This window comes from Maniola hyperantus, chromosome 7 (assembly GCF_902806685.2).
Source record: "Maniola hyperantus chromosome 7, iAphHyp1.2, whole genome shotgun sequence".
NCBI lineage: Eukaryota > Metazoa > Arthropoda > Insecta > Lepidoptera > Nymphalidae > Maniola > Maniola hyperantus.
The window spans coordinates 14,800,062-14,821,757 of record NC_048542.1 but is presented as its reverse complement, the minus strand read 5'-3'; the positions used below and the strand labels follow the sequence as shown (position 1 = coordinate 14,821,757).

General features: G+C 37.8%; 1 protein-coding gene across 1 annotated transcript in view; it reads left to right on the top strand.

Annotated features, from left to right (window-relative positions):
- LOC117984082 (multiple PDZ domain protein-like) overlaps nt 1-21,696 on the top strand; it is a 144,502-nt gene that overhangs the window by 43,927 nt on the left and 78,879 nt on the right. The window contains exons 15-18 of the mRNA XM_069500024.1: nt 556-698; nt 2,417-2,591; nt 4,691-4,782; nt 10,519-11,984. Of these exons, the coding sequence (XP_069356125.1) occupies nt 556-698; nt 2,417-2,591; nt 4,691-4,782; nt 10,519-11,984 (1,876 nt within the window). The remainder of the gene's footprint in view (nt 1-555; nt 699-2,416; nt 2,592-4,690; nt 4,783-10,518; nt 11,985-21,696) is intronic.

The window sequence follows — 21,696 nt, the reverse complement described above, 5'->3', positions numbered from 1 at the left end:
ACAAAATACAATTTCTAAAAATAAATGCGCTAGCGCTAAAAAAGATACCTTTCTGGCGGAAAGGAAGAGGTTTTACCCCAAGGGCTGTTAGATATCATCCCCACTGGAGTCAGGCATGGCAAGGGTTGCTCTCTTTCCAGGAAAAGAAATTTGGAGGATGTGACCTTATTAGATGTGACCTTATTAGTGGTTGGTTAGCATGAAGCTGTGATAGCCTAGTGGTTAGGACATCCACCTTCTAATCGGAGGTCGGGGGTTCGATCCCGGGCGCGCACCTCTATCTTTCGGAGTTATGTGTGTTTTAAATAATTACATATCACTTGCTTTAACGGTGAAGGAAAACATCGTGAGGAAACCTGCATGCCTGAGAGTTCTCCATAATGTTCTCAAAGGTGTGTGAAGTCTACCAATCCGCACAAGGCTAGCGTGGTAGACTATGGCCAAACCCATCTCACTTTGAGAGGAGACCAGTGCTCTGCAGTGAGCTGGCGATAGGTTGATAACAATCATGACCTTATTAGTTATTAATACTTTTTCGTCAATACTCTTCGACAGAATTCTGTACGGAAGAGCTGGAGCGCAATAGATCACGGTCCCTGGAGCCGTTGAGTGGGCTGGCGATGTGGAGCGACCAGGTGGAGTACATCGAGCTGCAGAAGGAGGACCGCGGCTTGGGCTTCTCCATCCTGGACTACCTGGTAAGAGCACATTCTGTAGGGAAGAGCTGGAGCGCAATAGATCACGGTCCCTGGAGCCGTTGAGTGGGCTGGCGATGTGGAGCGACCAGGTGGAGTACATCGAGCTGCAGAAGGAGGACCGCGGCTTGGGCTTCTCCATCCTGGACTACCTGGTAAGAGCACATTCTGTAGGGAAGAGCTGGAGCGCAATAGATCACGGTCCCTGGAGCCGTTGAGTGGGCTGGCGATGTGGAGCGACCAGGTGGAGTACATCGAGCTGCAGAAGGAGGACCGCGGCTTGGGCTTCTCCATCCTGGACTACCTGGTAAGAGCACATTCTGTAGGGAAGAGCTGGAGCGCAATAGATCACGGTCCCTGGAGCCGTTGAGTGGGCTGGCGATGTGGAGCGACCAGGTGGAGTACATCGAGCTGCAGAAGGAGGACCGCGGCTTGGGCTTCTCCATCCTGGACTACCTGGTAAGAGCACATTCTGTAGGGAAGAGCTGGAGCGCAATAGATCACGGTCCCTGGAGCCGTTGAGTGGGCTGGCGATGTGGAGCGACCAGGTGGAGTACATCGAGCTGCAGAAGGAGGACCGTGGCTTGGGCTTCTCCATCCTGGACTACCTGGTAAGAACACATTCTGTACGGAAGAGCTGGAGCGCAAAAGATCACAGTGCAATAAAGTCTTATACTCTATCCGTGGAAAGAAGTTTGTATGGCACTCTCTCTGTTACGTTATCCCATACAAACGATAGAGGCGAACATCGCAGTGGGCGCTAACTATTGAGTCACCAACCTGTCACAAACTAAACTATAACATATATTATATGAAATATATATAATTTCTAATTGAATTTCGAATGTTTTCTAAAACATTTTACAAATGTATTTTTTTAAAAACATATTCGAATTGAATCTTGAATGTTTTTTAAAAAATATATTTGTGATTTGAATATCAACATGATTGGTGCCTCGAAATGGTTAACGCCCTCTGAGATTTTCGTCTTTATCATTTGTATGGGATAACGTAACAGAGCGAGCGCTAATGCTATACTAATTTCTTTCGGCGGATAGAGTATACTAGCCCAAGTTAGCAAATAATATGTTTTCATTTAGCTGTGATAGCCTAGTGGTTAGAACGTCCGCCTTCTAATCGGAGGTCAGGGGTTCGATCCCGGGCACGCACCTCCAACTTTTCGGAGTTATGTGCGTTTTTGATTAATTAAATATCACTTGCTTTAACGGTGAAGGAAAACATCGTGAGGATGCCTGAAAGTTCTCCATAATGTTCTCAAAGGTGTGTGAAGTCTACCAATCCGCACATGGCCAGTGTGGTAGACTATGGCCAAAACCCTTCTAACTCTGAGAGGAGACCCGTACTCTGTAGTGAGCCGGTGATAGGTTGATCATGATGATGGTTATGTTTAATTCTTTTTCAGTAAAGAGTAACCGACATAGCTCAGCGGGTGGCGAAGCTGAAGTGGCAATGGGCAGGGCACATAGTTCGTACAACCGATAGACGTTGAGGTCCCAAGGTGCTGGAATGGCGACCTCGCACCGGAAGACGCAGCGTTAGAAGACCCCCCACTAGGTGGACGGACGACATCAGACGAGTTGCAGGGAGCCGCTCCAGGCGGCGCAAGACCGTAGCGTGTGGAAGTCCCTACAAGAGACCTATGTTCAGCAGTGGACGTATATTGGTTGATGACGATGATGAATTCTTTTTCATTGGTGCAGGATCCTTCCGAGCCGGGTAGCTCTGTGATCGTAGTCCGCTCCGTGGTGGGCGGCGGGGCGGCGGCGGCGGACGGGCGGTTGTCGCCGGGAGATCGGCTGGTGTCTGTCAACGGCCTTGATGTTTCTAGAAGCCCGCTTGCTGTCGCTGTCAGGGCTATCAAGAGTGCACCGAAAGGTAACCAACCAGTTCTTACCAGTACACAGTTAGTAGACGCTTAATATATCTGATCGCTTAATATGACTGCCGACGGGCGTCTTATTATATTCGTATAGTCGACGCGTTTTAAACTGAGTCGTCGAGTTATCTGACTGTTTCGCTCGCACTTACAGGTCGTAGGTAAGTGCGAGAGAAACGGACAGATAACTCGACGACTCAGTTTAAAATGCGTCGACTATAGATGGATCAAACAATCACTATCCAAATTATTAATGCGAAAGTGGAGCAACGGATTGACGTGATTTATTGCATGGGTATGGTTAAAGACCTGGAGAGTGACATAGGCTACTTTTTATCCCCGAAAATCAAAGAAAAAATCAAATCAAACAAACACATATAGTATAGTGATGTGTTATGATGAGTTAAGTATGTGTATTCCCGTGAAAGTGATCGGAATAGTTCAGTAAAAAGAATTACCAATAGCCAATAGCCATGTATTTTTGCTCACGCGAAAATAACAAATCATAAATATCTTTCAACTGCCAAAAAACAAAACATTGTGTTACTTTTGGTTTACTAGCAATAACAAACAACGATAGTTTATTCGAAAACGTATAAAAGACATGAAAAACATGTTCACATTCTGGAAACTAAAACTCTTTCTCGAAATGTTCCGCAACTAGTAGAGACGTGTTTAGCTTTTTTTTGAAGTTTTTTTACAAAATCAATAAGAGTGCTGCAAGTTCTTTAAAATTCTAATATAATATGGGTGATGGTAGATGCCTCTGACGATTCAAAAATACTTTTATTTCAAAAAGTTTAATTGAATAAAAAATAGTTTTATTTTATTTATTTATTTATTACATGAACTTTTTAACGTTTTATTTATGAAACTCTTCGAAAAGATCACGCAACGTTTACTTAGTATGAACAGAATCATGTGAATAGAATTTATCTTATCAAGTGTGTAATAATAATTATTGTGCTGCAGAAAGAACTCTATCAATATTTGTATAATTTATTTGATGTTAATAAAGATAAATGGAATATTTTATGAAAATCATTATAAAGTTATCACATCTTTTTCATAATGGTTGTGTTGTGGTAGTTTTCATTGGGAAAAAATTACTTTATTATTGTCTAGTTCTGTTTCTCATGGATCAATGTAAGTAGAAAGGGTGTGAGTAGAAAGTACCAATTACAAACGAAACTATGTTTTCTAATTGAATTTCGAATGTTTTTGTAAACATTTTCGAATTGAATTTCGAATGTTTTATGAAAACATGTTTGTGATTTATTGGTGTCTCAAAATGGTTAACGCTCTCTGAGATTTTTGCCTCTATCATTTGTATGGGTTTACGTAACAGAGAGAGCGCAATACTAAATTCTTTTCACGGATAGGTATAGTAGTGGCTGTCTTAGTTTGGTTTACGGCGTAAAATTAATTATACAGTGTTCATAAGAGCGGTGAAAGCCTAGTGGTTAAGAGTTAAGACGTCTGTTTTCTGTTCGGGAGGTCGGGCTTCGATTTCGGGAACGTACCTAACTTTTCGGAGGTATGTGCGTTTTAAGCAATTAAATATCACTTGCTTTAACGGTGAAGGAAAATATCGTGAGGAAACTTCATGCCTCCATAATGTTATCAAAAGGTGTGTGAAGTCTGCTAATGCGCAACGGGCCACCATGGCAGTCTATGGCCTAAACTCTTCTTATTTTGAGAGGAGAATCGTTTTTTAAATATAATATGTATAGACCAGCGCTTGGCTGCAATCATACCTGCTGGAAAATAATAATGCAGCCTAAGATGGAGCGCGCTTGTCTAGAAGATATTCACTCTTTACTTGCTCAGCTTTGACCGTCCTCAGTAGTGGGCCGGCGATGGTTTTTTAATAATAAAATTAGGCAATGATGACTAATAATCCCCTTTTCCCTCCAACTAAGCGTTAGAAGCTTGTGCTAGGAGCAGGTAATACAAAAGTGTAACGGGCGGGGTTGGAACCGGCGGCCTTTCGGATTTCAATCTGCTCCGTTGAGCTATTGAGGCTTGATGGTGGATGGCGATGAGGCGGTAATGGGTTGATCATGATGATGGTGATGATGTGTTCATGTTGTTTCAGGTACCGTGACGATAGGTATCGCCAAACCTCTGCCCTGCAGCACAGTGGTGGGTGGAGAGCGCGCGAACGGACACAGCGCGCATAATAGCCAGGTTGGTACTAAATAACTTACTATTACAATTGCTGTGAGTATTAATTATTTTATAAAATACTAGCTGATACCCGCGACTTCGTCCACGTGGAATTAGGTTTTTGAAAATCCCGTGGGAACTCTTTGATTTTCCGGGATGAAAAGTAGCCTATGTCACTCTCCAGGTTTTAATCTATATCTACCCATGCAAAAAATCACGACAATCCGCTGCACCGTTGCGACGTAATTGAAGGACAAACCAACAAACAACCACACTTTCGCATTTATAGTAAGGGTACTTATAATCGGGATTTTAGAGGTGAAGGTTTTAAGAGGTTTGAACGTTTTGGCATAATATCTACAATTTTTTTAGATGCCTCCTGATGAACAACTGCAATTTAGGATATACATAGTACTAAAACATATTATTGAAAACGGCCTTATTAATAAACGTTTTATAGCGGTTGAATATCTCACCGATTTCTCTCTTTCTGACATCGGTAATTTTAAATGGAATTTAATTTTGAGATAGACACAATTTGCCCCAGGCTGAACAAATATAAAGGTATTATAATAAAATATACAATTAATTTTAAATCTCTATTTACATTTAAAAGCAGGCGCTGAAAATAATTGAAAAAAATAAGTATTTAAATCGATTTTGTACAAGATTTTCCTTTTTTAGGGTTCCGTACCTCAAAAGGAAAAACGGAACCCTTATAGGATCACTTTGTTGTCTGTCTGTCTGTCTGTCTGTCTGTCTGTCTGTCTGTCTGTCTGTCTGTCTGTCTGTCTGTCAAGAAACCTACAGGGTACTTCCCGTTGACCTAGAATCATGAAATTTGGCAGGTAGTAGATCTTATAGCTGACATTTGGGGAAAAATCTGAAAACCGTGAATTTAGGCTTACATCACACAAAAAAAATTAAATTATGGCCAGGCATAAACTAATAATTAGTATTTTCAAAGTAAGATAACTACATCAAGTGGGGTATCATATGAAAGGTCTTCACCTGTGCATTCTCAAACAGATTTTTATTTATTTTTATGTATCATAGTTTTTGAATTATCCTGCAAAATGTCGAAAAAAATACGACTGTAGTACGGAACCCTCGTTGCGCGAGCCTGACTCGCACTTGGCCGGTGTTTTTTACTTTACGGACCTGGATGGAAGCCTTTTTATGCCTATCACAAACTTAATGCCACGACTGCAAAACAACATGCTACTTTTTTTCTTAAAATAGAAGATTTTTAGTATTAAATGGCACATATATCATCTTTGTACATTCTGGGGCACGAGTCCATACAATTTCTGTCCATCTCCTTTGAAAGAAGACAATTAATCATAACTAGCTGTGTACTTGTATAGCCGCTATAAAATGTTTATTAGTTAGGGGGATAATATTTTGGCAGTGTACAAACTTATACGCGGTTGGTACTATTAAAAAAATTAATGTCATATAAACTTACAATCCTGTTTGTATAAAGAAGTTGTTATTTAATCAGTACGACAATGGTCAAAATTACATTTAAGGACTTTATTGCTTCACGTCGTATAAATTTATGAACGCGTCTGTACAATAGAGTGAGACAAAGCTATATGTCAGACAAGGAAGGCGTTATCGCTTCTAGCTTCGTCTCTCTCTCGGTACAGTCAGTCCCAAAAACGAAGATCCTGTTTTGTGTTGTGTTAAAAATTGTACACTGAGGGGAAAAATCGTAAAGTAAGTCGCTTATAACTTTTAAGCTTTTCCATAATGCTTAGAGCAGTATTTACTTATTAATGAAGTTCTTAAAGCATGCATTTATGATTTTATATGCATATTTTGTACAATAAAGGGAATTGAACTACCGCTCTAAGATTTAATTTTGTTAATTTGTTTTTGCATTCGTTTAATTAGCGTAAGAAATTTTCCCTTTAGTGTACAATTGATTCTTTTGCATGCTTCTTTGTAGTTCTATGTTGTATATAAAAATGTATTTCGTAATTTCTCTTTGTATAATTTATTTATTTATTTTACGTACATAGCCTTATAGTTAAGACGTCGGCTTCTTATTTCGGGGCTCCAGGGTACAAGCTCGGGCACGCAACCCTCAAACTTTTCGCAGTTATGTACGTTTTAAGAACTGGCCAAGTTGGCAAGTGCGAATTGCCACACTTGACGACCTCCCTTGTGCAGTGGTAAGCGCTCTGGTCTTATTAGGGGGAGGTCCCGAGTTCCATTCCTGACAGGGATTTGGAATTTTATAATTTTTAGATTTCTGGTCTGGTCTGGTGGGAGGCTTCAGCCGTAGCCAGTTGCCACCCTACTTAGCTTTCCGGTACGATGCCGTGTAGAAACCAAAGGGGCATGGGTTTATTAAAAACTGCCATACGCCTTCCAGGTTAGCCCGCTTCCATCTTAGACTACATCGTCACTTACCACCAGGTGAGATTGCAGTCAATTGCTAACTTGTATCTGAATAAAAAAAAGAACATTATGGAGAATTTCCTGGCATACAAGTTTCCTCACGATATTTTCTTCACTACTCAAACAAATCGTATTTAATTGCTTAAAAGACACATAATTCCGGATAAATTCTGGAATCGAACCTTGGACCCCCGACTAAGAGGCCGACGTCTTAACCACTAGGCTATCGTGGCTTGTTTAGATACACACCACCACAATAAAAAAAATGCCACGTTTGTGAAACCTTGCCGTTTGCTATAAGTTAGACAGTTATTAATTAATTAGAAATTTTTATGTTTTTTTTTTTTTTAATTTTCAATATGTCCTTTTCCAGAGACTGGAGTATTTCACGAAAATCCTCCGCCTCATCATGTCCCTCCATCGAGACATCATGGATCTTCAGCTGCAGTGTACCCATGACGTCATTGACGCCCCCTTCGGAGTGGCGCCCAAGATCAAAGCAGAAATCATCTTGAAATGACAGGAGAATAGAACCAAATGCGTTGTTTGTATGGAATTTGCTGAGCCGTCGGAGGTTTGTGGACTGACACAGTGATCTTAAACTGAAGTTGCAACATGACAGTCTGCGCAGGTTTAATCCAAGGGCACAAGCCTCGTTGAGATCTGTTTCTATACACTGCGCAAGTCATACGCCTCGTGTTCAGATTGAACTACTGGTTTTGCGATCACTGTAGGACTGTTAAATAAAATGACAAAAAAGATCTCTGTGTAATATTATAATATTATCTACTCTATCTCTCTCTGTTACGTAAAATATTATAGAGACCAAATCTTAATGGTTGCTGACCATTTTGAGACACCGACCAATCACAAAAAAAACTATGTTTTCTAATTGAATTTCGAATGTTTTTTAAGAGTGGCAATATTATCTTTTTTATTTCGATTGGTTCGTCAATTAACCTAGACACATCCTCCCCATAGACGCCAAATATTATCTATATTCATAGGTACTTAATATTTTTAACGCAGATATTTTTATTAATTAATGTAAGTAATTATTATGTTCTGTGAAATGTGTGAAACAATGCGCTTCAGCTAGCACAAAAATTAACTCTCTTCTCTTGTCTTTCTTCCTCTTAATATTCTTACTATACTAGAGTTAGATAATAAATTATTAGGATTAGATTAAGTCAATTATTGTCCCTTTACCAAGAAATTCGTGGAGACTACCTGTGTGTATCTTCGACAGAGATGTGCGATTAGTAGGTGCTCAGTAGTAGTAATGCTTAACTCAAAGAACCCATACCCACAAAACGAGCTCAGATATCAAAACTAAGCAGTCAGTAAGACAAATTTCACTTTCAAGTTCTTTTTTACTTTTTGTTTATTCTTCGGTAAGTAATAGATAGGCCTAATCAAATTACTGTACCTATTGTCCATTATGGTGTTCGAATAGAATAAAATGTATGTTGACATAAGGCTTATAGGCTGAACATAGGGCTCAGTAAGGCTGAGGTACCTACTTGGTTTACTTGGTTGTGTATTGGAACGTAGCAATTCGTCTGTGTTGTAGTCAATTAAATGTGATATATATAATTGGTGTTATTTTTGTAAGAAAGTCGCGCGACGTTGTGAATATTATGATAGGTACTTAATATTGTATGTTCGTCGCTTATTCATATCCATTGGGAGGGTGTATTAATATAATATTTAGTAAATGTAAGACATGATAGTAGATATAACAAAATCCATTGCAACCATTTTTACAGCCGGTTGGTTGATCAAAAAATACTTTAAAATCCTGCAAGTTTGGACACCTAGTTGAATGACCACATGCACCAGCTGATTCGAGCCGTGCAAGCGGGAGCGCACGCGATCGACGCCAGCCGTCTCATTCGCTCACAGCCGCTCGCTTGGGGTGACCATGTTTTTGCCATGACAACGCCACAACACAACAAGCTCATAACTTCGTAGATTTTCATTAAATATTTTTGAAATTTTGTATATCTATTCTTTATGTAAAAATATTCGATACATGTTTCGGTTTTTGCGTTAACTAAAACTAACGTTGTATACCTACTTTAAATTTAGTCATATTTAAAACATTTATTCCTAATGTAGGAACATCTTAAAATAAATAAAAATCAAAGATTTAGAAAGAAAACAAATTTTTTGTCCTGTACCTGACGAAGTATACCTACCTAGGTAAATCTTATGACGAGAGATCTCGAAGTTGATCTTTATCCATTCTTAATGATATTACAGGTATAGTACACAAACATATCATAGAATGTAAGTTTAATTTAAGCATACCAATAGTAGCCGCTAATAGACAATTAGAGAATTATGTTGCAAACACATCACCGTGTTGTGACGCAATATTGGCGTGATGACATTAGACTAATCGAACCATCTAAAGGCTGCAACAACTTGCAAAAATGCGGCATGCTATAAATGAAAACATTAAATTTGGAAAGCAGCATCCAGCAGTCTATTTTATGCCAAGACTAGCATATGCCCGCGACTTCATCCGCGTGGACTACACAAATTTCAAACCCTTATTTTAGCCCCTTTCAATTGAATTTTCAAAAATCCTTTCTTAGCGGACGTCTACGGCATAATAGCTATCTGCATGCCGAATTTCAGCCCGATCCGTCCAGTAGTTTGAGCTGCGTTGATAGATCAGTCAGTCAATCAGTCAGTCAGTCAGTCACCTTTTCTTTTTATATATTTAGATAACTTTGTGCTGTAGATTTGGAATATTATAGTACGATTATCTACGACAGTCCGTCGATGATTTTTGCTACAAATTAAATAACTATTGTACAATGCGGCCCCGTGACATGCCGTAATGTTGCACTGTCAGTGTTGTGATTCACGCGTTACAACACTCAACAACATGGTAATGTGTGTGCGCTATAATTATTTATTGTAGTTATAAGCCAGTAGTTAAAAATGCTAGGTCAAAAGTTGACGTGGGTTTCAATTATCTAGATCCAAGTCTTCTTGGTTAGTTTTAAAGCCTAGCATTTATAAAATAAATCGATAGGTAATGATCGATATAAAAATAACTTATGTTATAAAAGAATATTATGGAGAAGACGCTAATGTTTATATCCTGTAGGTAAGATATAAATAAATAAGTCGTTGTTAAAATAATAAATATTTTTGATGTTTGAGCTTTAATATTAGCTTCAAATGTTATTCAAAATGCTTTGTTCTGCGCTGTAATAAATGTTTTACAAAATTTTTTAATGTTTTCTTTTTGCCTCCATTACTACACCTCACAATATTATTTGTAAGTTAAAATAAAGCGTCTAAATTATATATATATATTTTTGTCCCTAGGAATGTATCAATTCTCTGGCATCAGATGATCACACTGGAATGGATTCCTTTCACGAATGTTTACAAGAGTATGGCGAGGGGTTGGAAGTTGTGCAAATATGTTTAGAGCCTGAAGAGTCTTCTATAAAAGACGAAGAGTTGTCTGCTTTGGCCGATATAAGCTACGATGATTATAAAAAAGACAACAGCCTGAATGAAGATAAAGATATTATGGCGATTGGAAAGAAAAACGAGGTTGAAAAAATAAACAGTATCACACAATTAAAAACATCTAAGTCGGATGACTCTATTGATGAAAATGATGATGATATGACAATAACCGAAGATGACATTCTGGTTGCACCCAGAACATTAAGTATGAGAAGTAAATCTGCTGATAGAAAAGGAGCAGATGGGGAAAGATGCTTATCAAAACAACAAAGTAAAGATTTGTCAACGTCTGACGAAATGGTGTTTGCAGTGACTCCAACGGGATTAGAAAGGATAAGTTTTGAACAGTACTGGAAAGAATCGGATGCAAGTAGGGAAAAATTGAAAAATTATGAAAATCTGAAGGAAAGTCTTAATTCCCCTGAGGATGACATCAGTTTCTACGATGCGACCACAAGAATATCCGTCCAGGAGCAAAACAACTCCTTATTGTACATCGACCATGAAATCGATGGTTACGAAACATGCCTAGATGACGACTCGTCGTCTGTAAAGTGTACAGAAAAAACCGGTCATAAAATCAACGGGCAGAGCGACGAGATCAAAGAGTTAGGTAAACACGATAAAATAGCTATTAGAAACGAAGACGATGCTCGTGCCAAAACTATTAACGATCAGAACACTGCCAATGCCGTAGACGAAGTGTCGTCTTATGGTTACCCCTATGTCGAAGAGCACATAATAAAACAAATGAAATCTTTAAGAATTGAACCTCTCAATATAAACATAGGAATAAGAAAACCTAAGAAAAAAAGCCCGACAAAGTCATCCAAGAGCGAGCGCCATTGCGTTGAATACTATAACGACCAAGCGGAATGCTTGAAAGAGATTCGACAGCTAAAGCTTGAAGAAGAAGAGAAGAAAACTAAAGAGGATCAGAAGAGAATATTAGACGGAAGCATATCGGCAATGGAGAAAAAAATGCACTATAAAAAACAGGATCCCAGCGAAGAATCAACTGACGCGGAAACAAATTATGTTCCCGGCTGTCATAAATGTTTTTTGGAGAGCTATGCGTATGAAATCACGAAAGCATACATAGAAAAGGCGACGTCATGTAAATATTGTGAAGTAATAAGAGACATGTTAGAAGTCCCCAATTTAAAAGCAAATAGAAGGAGATCGGCACCGGCATTAGTAAATCTGGATAGTACATCTGACACTGAGGAGGAAGATAACATGCTAGGCGTCCCCAGTGTGTGTAGGAGAAAATCTGCAGGGCCACTGAAGTTTCCACTACCTTCAAGAAGATCCAGGTAAGATTACGTTTTTAAGGCAAAATGTAGTTTAAAATTATCCCAAACCATAAATTGGGTATTTAATTAACCCTTAGAGTCCTAAAATAGATTTATTTGTCGCGTAAACTATCGTTTAACGATTTTCAGATAGTTGATAGCGTGCCAATTTATAAACAGTGTCACTTTGATGTTTCAATTAGCGGGATGAATGAACAAAATTATTAATAGCCACGTTGCTAATAGTCTAATCACATAGTAGTTTATGGACTAATAATTAATGTCTTTTGTCTTGGACGATCTAACCTATGGACTTGTAACGCGCCTAATATTACGAATAAAAATTTCTGTCACTTTTGGTGCGGGACGAGGAAACACTACATAGACAACTTGACACACTCACTTAACAAAGTTTTGTGTCATTATTAACACACACATATCTAAATCTTCAACACTACTACATTTTACGCACACTAATAAGTTATATACATCAACATACAAAGACATTACGAGTGTAAGACAGTCAAATTGATTTGCGATGCTACCGTATCGATATTTTAAAATATATCGATAGTTTTTCAGAAACAAAAGTAGAAGTAAGAATTTATTACTCGTATTTAATTACTTAAAACCAGTGTTTGGTCAGCGTAGCGTATTCTTGCATACATTCACCTCACTTAATAGGTAATTATCCCAAAAACTAATAATGCAACGTAAAAATAAGAAAAATATATATTTAAAAAATATGCACATACTTTTTTACTTATTTTATATCATTTTTAATCTTTTGTATTTTTTATATAACGAAATTTTCATTTAAAATTTCGATAGTGAAAATGTGCTTATTAATGACCTTGGACGTTCTAATCTAGGTTAGATCGTCCAAGTTAATGACTTATATTATTATATAATACAAAATAAACCTGACCGCGCAAAAGCCTACCAAACATAATTAGTAGGTATATCAATCAATAAAATGTTTTTTTCTTTCCAATCAATCATTTATTTATTGCGCATTGGGTTTACATGGTAATTCCAATATGGTGTACTCTTTGTCCAAAAAAATTAAATGTAAGTTATTAAATATTACACGTATTGCCCTTACAAATTAGCAATGCAAAAATTTTCTCAATAAGCGGCAGGCGCTTTTACCCCACAGCAAAATTCCATAAGACAGATATGATACTATGAAAATAAATTAGTAAACACACACGGTGGCCTCTTCTATTTTTAACACGTCATTATTTACCATTAGGTTAATGTTATGTATATTCTTGGCGATTCTCTCTGTAAAAATATCGAAATCTGTAAAAATAAAACGATTATGATAAATTATTACCTAATCCTCATCCTTGAGAAAGGTACACCTTTTAGCTACATATTACCCAGTTCAGAGACACCTTACCCCGTTTCGCGCCTATCACTAAAATTGCGTTACTTTAATATTTTTTTAAATGTATTAAGTACGTGAAATCACAGAAATCGACCAGTTTTATTACAAGTATAGGTAGCGAAAAAATTGTGGTAATTAATAATAACTATTCTTTACTTGACTTGAAGACAGTAATTTAGTCGTTAATAATAAAGAAAATGTTTTCATCGATATCGATAATCGAACCGCAATCACTATCACATGATTCTTAAAAATCGAACCTTATGTCCTACGCAATTAAATCTAATACTGAAAAATTTTGTAAAAATAACACTATAGTCTCGTGGGGAGTGCGGTATACTATAGACGGAGAGCCAGGACCCAAAATACTGTTTGAATTTACTAAGGCTAATTTTTATATAGTTCATTAGAATGGTTGCGTACACAAACATACTGCGGTCAGTCAAGTGAACCTGAGAACAGTGACTCAGGTGCGTTATCAAAGGTGTCGTACCTGCGAGGTAATAAAATGAATTTACTAAGGCTGAAAATTGTTATATAACTTGTATATTGCATATAAATAAAAGTTGTAATGGTTAGTCAGCAGAATATGGGGACAGAGCTGGTCAGTATGCGCAAAAAATTAGCCTTAGTAAATTCAAACAGTTTTTTGAGCGCTGGCTCTCCGTCTATAGTATACCGCACTTCCCACGAGACTAGTGTTATTTTTACTACTACGTAATTTCATGCTGTTCACGCGTATTCAAATTTTAACCTAATTTGTATATATCGAGGGTTGCAATTGTTTAGAAAAACAAAATATAGTCTCGTGAGGAGTGTGACTCGTTTCTACCGAATTATTACGTACTCAATTACTGAATCGGTAAAGTTCTCGATTGTTATTTTATTATAATAATTTATGTAATTTAATTTATAGAAAGCGTTTATTACACCAAAAATACTTACTTATGAAATGAAATTCCATCTTTTTGTAAATTTGATGTGTTTGATTTGTTCTTGCACTCACTAACGGCACAAACAGGCATTTTTCACCCAGCGTGTAAGACGTCGTCACACATCGAAAACGATTCTGACAATGACAAAATCGATTCCGCAAACAGTGTTTATAAACGCAGTGGATTAAAAATCCATTACTATTGACAGAGGGGAATAATCATGCGAGGCGCGTCCTTAGGTAGATCGTCCAAGTCTTTTGTGCTTTTATTTATTATTATTTATTTTACACTTTGTTGCACACAACACAAAGTAAAGATTGAAAAAACACAATACAGGATCTGAATCTAATAGCTGTAGCATGCAAAGGCAGCCTTATCGCTAAAGCGATCTCTTCCAGGCAACCTTTGACGAAAGGAATCACGAAAGCACGGGTTGGTGCGGCAGCCGAAAATGGCCCTGGTGCTTTATGACCCCTTAGAATTTTTTAGCAATTATTCTACGTTTTATCAAGGCATTTTAATAGCTGCTCTACGGTGTTTATTACGAGAATCGTTATTACGAGATTAATAGAATCGTTATGGTTTTGTGGTTACAGTAAATTTAAAGCTATGTGCATATATTAAAGGATCAGGAAGCAGGAACCCTAACCCACGGAAATCTAAAACCTGATACAGGTCTTTTTTTTAATTAATCAAGAAAAGAATAAATTGTATGACATTGTAAACGAAGTTCAATATAATATTAACAGAAAACAAAGTTTCCAACATAATATTTTTATGTAAATGTTTCGTCAGTCCAATTTCACGGTTATGGTTATATTTTGACCGTAAATTAAAGTCGCAAGTCAGTATTCATACTGCCACGTCTAATAATAAAATTCGATTGCGAAGTTAACAAACCCTGACATCTTGCGCAACCCATTTTGCGTTTATTGACGCTGTTGAAAACAATTTTTTTTTTTTTTTTTAAAGAATATTAGCCATGTTAAATGACTAATATTCCCCTTTCCTCTCCAATTAAGCGTCAGGCTTGTGCTAGGAGTAGGTACGACAATAGTGCAACGGGCGGGGTTTGAACCATCGACCTTTCGGTTTTCAGTCCACTCCTATACCGGTTGAGCTATTGAGGCTCTAGTTGAACACTATTGTTTATTGAGGCTCTAGTTGAACTCTAATTGAACACTATTATCTCTTCAACGTTGTGAAATGAGCATTGACGCGAGATTTCCTGAACACGTGAACCGTAATGCGATGAAGCCTTTTCAGCGAGGACAAACATCTTTCGCACAAAGCCTTTACGGCTATTGTAATATCAATTTTAATACTCTTTGACTAAGTCTCATTTTCAGTGACATTATTAATATAGAAATATGAATAGATTTTCAATTGAAAAGTGAGGAGAAGGTATTTTTGAATGGGTTGTAGACAAAGGCTAAGGCTAGAGACAAATAAAGGGGAAGTACGGCTTGCGGAATTTTACAGATTTGTCGTTCAGTGTTAACCACGAGGCGAAAAATCTACAATGCTAGTGATATCACAATGTTACCAAAAACTTAAGCTGAATGGGAAGGCGCGGGAAAACGTACCTGGGATACCAATAGATAATAGAAAAGATGCCAATCTTATATACCCGGTTGTGACGTATTCTAACAAAATTCAAATAAAAATATAAGTCTATGATTTAAAATTTATTTTAACGTCTCTTCTGCTACGTTTGGGCCTCTACCATTGGTTTGGAAAGCAGATTCTACGGAACTTCTTCTTTTCTTCTTTTTCAAACTTTACTCCACTGTCGGACATAGACATCCTCATGTGTATGCCATTCTTTCCAGGCACTTCCCAGTGTTAGGTAAGTCTCCTCTAAGTTTTTCCTGCAAGCGTATCTTTTCCAGCTCAGCAGGTACTCTTTTCAAAACATTGAAAGTTACAATATTATCAATGTAACAACTTTCTACGATATCTTATGTGCAACTGAAAGCTCAACCGTTTGCTTCCATACAACTTTGTTAGTACGCAAATTAATCAATTGTATAATAGCCTCGATATTATAAGTGTGTTTTTATATACATATTAAATTTCGATAAGATACATTAGAGCGGGATTCGGTGCGAATTTTGACACTCACGGAATTTAGAGCGGGATTCCATGCAAATTTTGACGCTCACGGAATTTAGAGCGGGATTCCGTGTGAATTTTGACGCTCACGGAATTTTAATAAATTTGTCTCTAGCTTTAGGAGGCAATTGTGTGGAGGTCGTCATTCATCACTTTTTAAGTTCGGGTGGTTTGGAACTCCGAATTCTCAAATTAGAATTCTATATTATTTTAGTTGTTCCGATGTTTGAGTTTAATATTTGAGGATTTTGTGGAGTTACAACTTTGTTCTTTTGTTTTTAACTACTTTGAGACTGAGGGTAACATAGTTTGCCGGCAACCCACGCTGAGGGTTGAAAGGTCGTGACGCAATTTCATTTCCGAACTGAGACTTTATATTTTTAGAATTTTCGTCGAAAACTGAACGCAGATGCAAAATCTTGCTAAATTATCTGACTAAGAATATTAATTGCCATTATCATGATCGTCAACTAACGGATGTCCACTGCTGGACATTGTTTCACGTACAACTGACGGCTACGTCTAAGAGCTAGCGCGCACCACGGTAAACTGTACGTTTTGTTTCCGCATTAGCCTCAATAGCTCAACCGGTAAAAGAGTGGACTGAAAACCGAAAGGTTCGACGGTTCAGACCCCGCCCGTTGCACAATTATCGTACCTACTCCTAGCACAAGCCTGACGCTTAGTTGGAAAGGAAAGGGGAATATTAGTCATTTAACATGGATAATATTCTTTTAAAAAAATAGAAGCGCGCGCACTGCGGAATTAATGTCGCACCGGATTTTAATAGATTTAAATTCTTTGCGGATTTTAAAACGCTCCGCAACTCAACGCACCGTAGAGCGCGTTAGGTCTACTTAAGTGCGGAAAAGAAACCCTGAAAGAAAATAGAATACGTTGGACATAGATCTCTTGTAAGGATTTCCACACGCCACGGTCTTGCGTCGCCTGAATCCAGCGGCTCCCTGCGACTGTATGTGGTTATGTACGTTCCAAAGTAGGTACAGTACACGGCCGAAATAATACAAATAAATACAAATACAAATTTCTTTATTGCGAATATGGGTAAACAGTTGAGATGTTACATAAACAAAAAGGTACAGCCAAATTCTGCCTTTTAGCATGCAATATGTTATGTTATACCTAGCATCGTGTACATAGTTCTGATAATATTACTCGTACATATTTTATTGTGTAAAAATAAGGTAAAAATGTGTCTGGCAGTGAAATATGTCAAATCAGAATAAAATGTCAAATAGTCGGGTAAGAACAATGTTGAGTTAAAATGAGGTTATTATTCAAAATTTTAAGTTATTTTAATGGGGTTCCTATGTATACCTATTAAATAAAAGTAAATCGTGCATTAAGTAATCCTTAAATTATGCTCGATTCATTAAGATACTCCTTAATAGAATAATAAGCTTTGCTTATCAAAAATGTCTTTAGTGATGTTTTAAAACTGGTCATGGGTAGTTTCTTTATCTCATTTGATACTTTGTTATAAATATTAATTGCGAGACAAACTATGCTTTTTTGCATTTTCGCTGTCTTCGAATGTTGTGCACGCAATCTTAATGGGTGTCTCCTGTTATTCATATTTTTAAATAAATCGAGGTTGCCGTGTACAAAAACAGCTGTCTCATAAACAAAAAGCGAGGGAAATGTCAAAATCTGCAGGTCCCTAAAATGTGGCTGACAGCCGTCAGTCCAGTTCAGGTTTCGTATTGCTCGGATGCACCTTTTCTGGGCCTTAAAAACTCTCTCACGGTCAACAGAGTTACCCCAGAACATAATGCCGTATCTAAGTGTTGACTCAACATATCCAAAATATGCTGTACGCAGCATTTGCATATCAGCTCTTTTATTTAGTTTATAAAGGGCGTAAGAAAACTTATATAATTTGTTACAAATAATATCTGTGTGAGCCTTCCAATTTATTTGGTTATCAATAATGATACCCACGAATTTCGCTTCTGTAGTTGTACTTATTTGTGTTCCCATATGGTTAATATTATAATTAGATATTTTTAATACATCCCAATTAAATGTCATATTTTAGTCTTATCTATGTTAATATTTAGGTTATTTTTGTCAAGCCAGTCAATTACTCGATTAATTGATGTATTGATTTCCGTTATATAGTTTTGTACATTTCGCCCTTCATATATGATAGTGCAGTCATCTGCATAAAGAACCATTGATTGTGATATCGCTTGGGGAAGTGTGAACGAAAGTGATGGACATCGGCCTTTACAATAATATTTTTTGGCTTTGTAGAGCGTTGTCTCTGTCACTCATACTTATATGACGTTTAGTCAGTCTCAACGACAGAGACAGTGCTCTACAAATTTGCTATCTTTTTTTTTTTTTTTTAATAAGAATATTACCCATATTAAATGACTAATATTCCCCTTTCCTCTCCAATTAAGCGTCAGGCTCGTGCTAGGAGTAGGTACGACAATAGTGCAACGGGCGGGATTTGAACCGTCGACCTTTCGATTTTCAGTCCACTCCTATACCGGTTGAGCTATTGAGGCTCTAATCTAATCTCCTTCTAAAGTTCGATATATACATCACTTTCGGTCGCGTACTGTACAATTATTACCTTTGTTTTAAAAAGAAACATTAAATAAATTAACTTTATTAACTTAATACTCCATATTTCCATTAATGAAATTTAAAGTGCCAGCCGCGGCTATTTCCCATGCGGCCTAACCACTTCGCGTAATTAGCTAGTATCAACTTGTTTCACTTTAATATCGTTAACCGCTATACCTCCGAGAATTATAGAAAGGTTACCTAAACGATTGGCCTTTTGTAGAAGTGAATATGTTCCATTATGGATGATACTTTTGTTATAACTATGCATGGTAATCAATTTAGTTCTAGACTCGCACGAAATGATTAAACAAACCCTTTTATACAAGGACGAGATACCTATTGTTTTTTTTATTTTTTTCTATCTTCATTTGTTAACTTTGTTATTATAACATGGGGTTATTCAAGGGGCGGACCAATAAATTCCTAAAAGGCCGGCAACGCATCGGCGGCTCCTCTGGTGCTGCAAATGTTCATGGGCGGCGGTAATCACTTAACATCAGGTGACCCGCCTGCTCGTTTGCTCGCTATATCTATTCAAAAAAAAACTGTTTTTAAAATTAAGTTAAAAAAAGAAAGTTATTCCTAATAGGGTGAGACGTCATAGGATGAATACGGAACAACCTGGAACAACCCTTTTTATCCCATTTAGTAGTTTTAAACCGCGCTATTCATCCTGTGTATCATCAAGCTGTGGTAGCCTATTGGTTAGGACGTCCGCCTTCCAACCGGAGGTCGGGGGTTCGATCCCGGGCACGCACCTCTAACTTTTCGGAGCTTTTCGGTGCGTTTTAAATTAAAATATCACTTGCTTTAGCAGTGAAGGAAAACATCGTGAGAAAACCTGCATGCCGGGGAGTTCTCCATAATGCTCGCAAAGGTGTGTGAAGTCTGCGAATCCGCATTTGGCCAGCGTGGTAGACTATGGCCAAAACCCTTCTCACTCTGAGAGACCCGTGCTCTGTAGTTAACCGGCGATGGGTTGATCATGATCATGATGATGATTCATCCTTCTACACAATCGATGAAAAGGTAGGCATATTCGGCCACTGAGCGGACATAGTACCTAAGTGTTGTCCATTACCTATAGTGCACAATGTAAGTCATGTATGCAGTGGCTCGCATCCAATCTGGCATCCAGACAAGTGCACGGTCAAACTGTCACGGGCCTCAAACGACGGCAAAGACGATGCCGGATTAAAAAGTGAACTCCGCTGTTGTTTAGTGATGGCGTGATACTTTTTTTCATAACATCGATATTTCTAACTAAAAAATGCTCGAAAAAATAATTTGCAACTCTTTGCTTTTCCGGGATAAAAGTAGCCGATGTTCGTCTCGGGGATGAATACGGAACAACCCTTTTTATTTCATGGTAGTTTCAAACCGCGCTATTCATCATTCCACACAATCGGTGAAAAGGAAGGCAGAGGTATATTCGGTCATTGAGCGGACAATGTATCTATTAAGTGTTGTGTTGTCCATTGTAATACCTATAGTACACAATGTTATTCATGTAAGACGCAAAATCTAATGCGCGTGGCCGCCATTTTAGTGACGTTTCGACTATTTCACTACACTGAAGTTTCGAGCTGATGGTATATTTTTATTTCGGCTGACGTCAAAATGACGTCATTTTGATGTTAACGAGACATGGTTCCAGCGTAATAGCAATTTACGGGACCTATATTAACAAAGTAATATAATATTTAAAAAAAAAACCCTAAAAAAGGTATCGTGTAGTGTCAGGATTTTTTCAAAATGTGACGTGCATTACAATACTTACTGCCAATATGAGCCGTCAAAAAGTATTACAGCCAGACAGACAGATAGACATGTCTAAACTCTAAAAGATCTAAGCGTACAGTACCCGTAGTACAAGATTTTACGTCTCACCAAACGAAACCAAATTCGAGAGTCGAAATACTTCCGCGTTACAGTAAAATGGACCTAAACAGCCTTGAATTGAAGTCAAATATTCAATGCCACTGATTTTAATTTCGCAATGTTTCCGCTTGGAGCGCTGGCTGTAGAAGTGTAGACAAACTTGAGCTTTAAAACAAGGCATTTAAGATCCAGTTTACTGTAACGCGGAAGTATTTCGACTCTCGAATTTGGTTTGGTTTGGTGAGACGTAAAATCTTGTACTACGGGTACAGAAGGACAGATGGCTGGTAGCGACTTTGTTTTATTACTTACCTACAACCTTTACCTACTATGTAGAGATAGATATATAAGACGCTCGTTTCTCTACTTATCCAAAAATTGATATAAGTATAGGTATCATTGTGTATATTGGAATACATAACAAGGGTGCTATGGATATTCACATCCGCATCCGCAAATGTGGAACATTCGCATTAATTCAGAAATCCGCATCCGCATCAATCAATGCGAAGCTTTTACGGATGCGGATTCATATTTACAACAAGTAATACCTGCAAAGAAACTGGGTGGGGCCAGAGTGGCGCGTGCTTTGCGCGTGTTTGCTAGTTGATATCTTCATTCGCTAACTGACCTATTAAAAAATTTACAATGGTACCCAACAGGGGTGCTACGGATATTCACATCCGCATCTGCAAATGCGGAACATTTGCATTAACTCAGACATCCATATCCGCCTCCGCGGATGTGAACTTCTTATAATCCGCATCCTCATCCACGGATGTCATAGCATCCGCAACAATCCTCATAC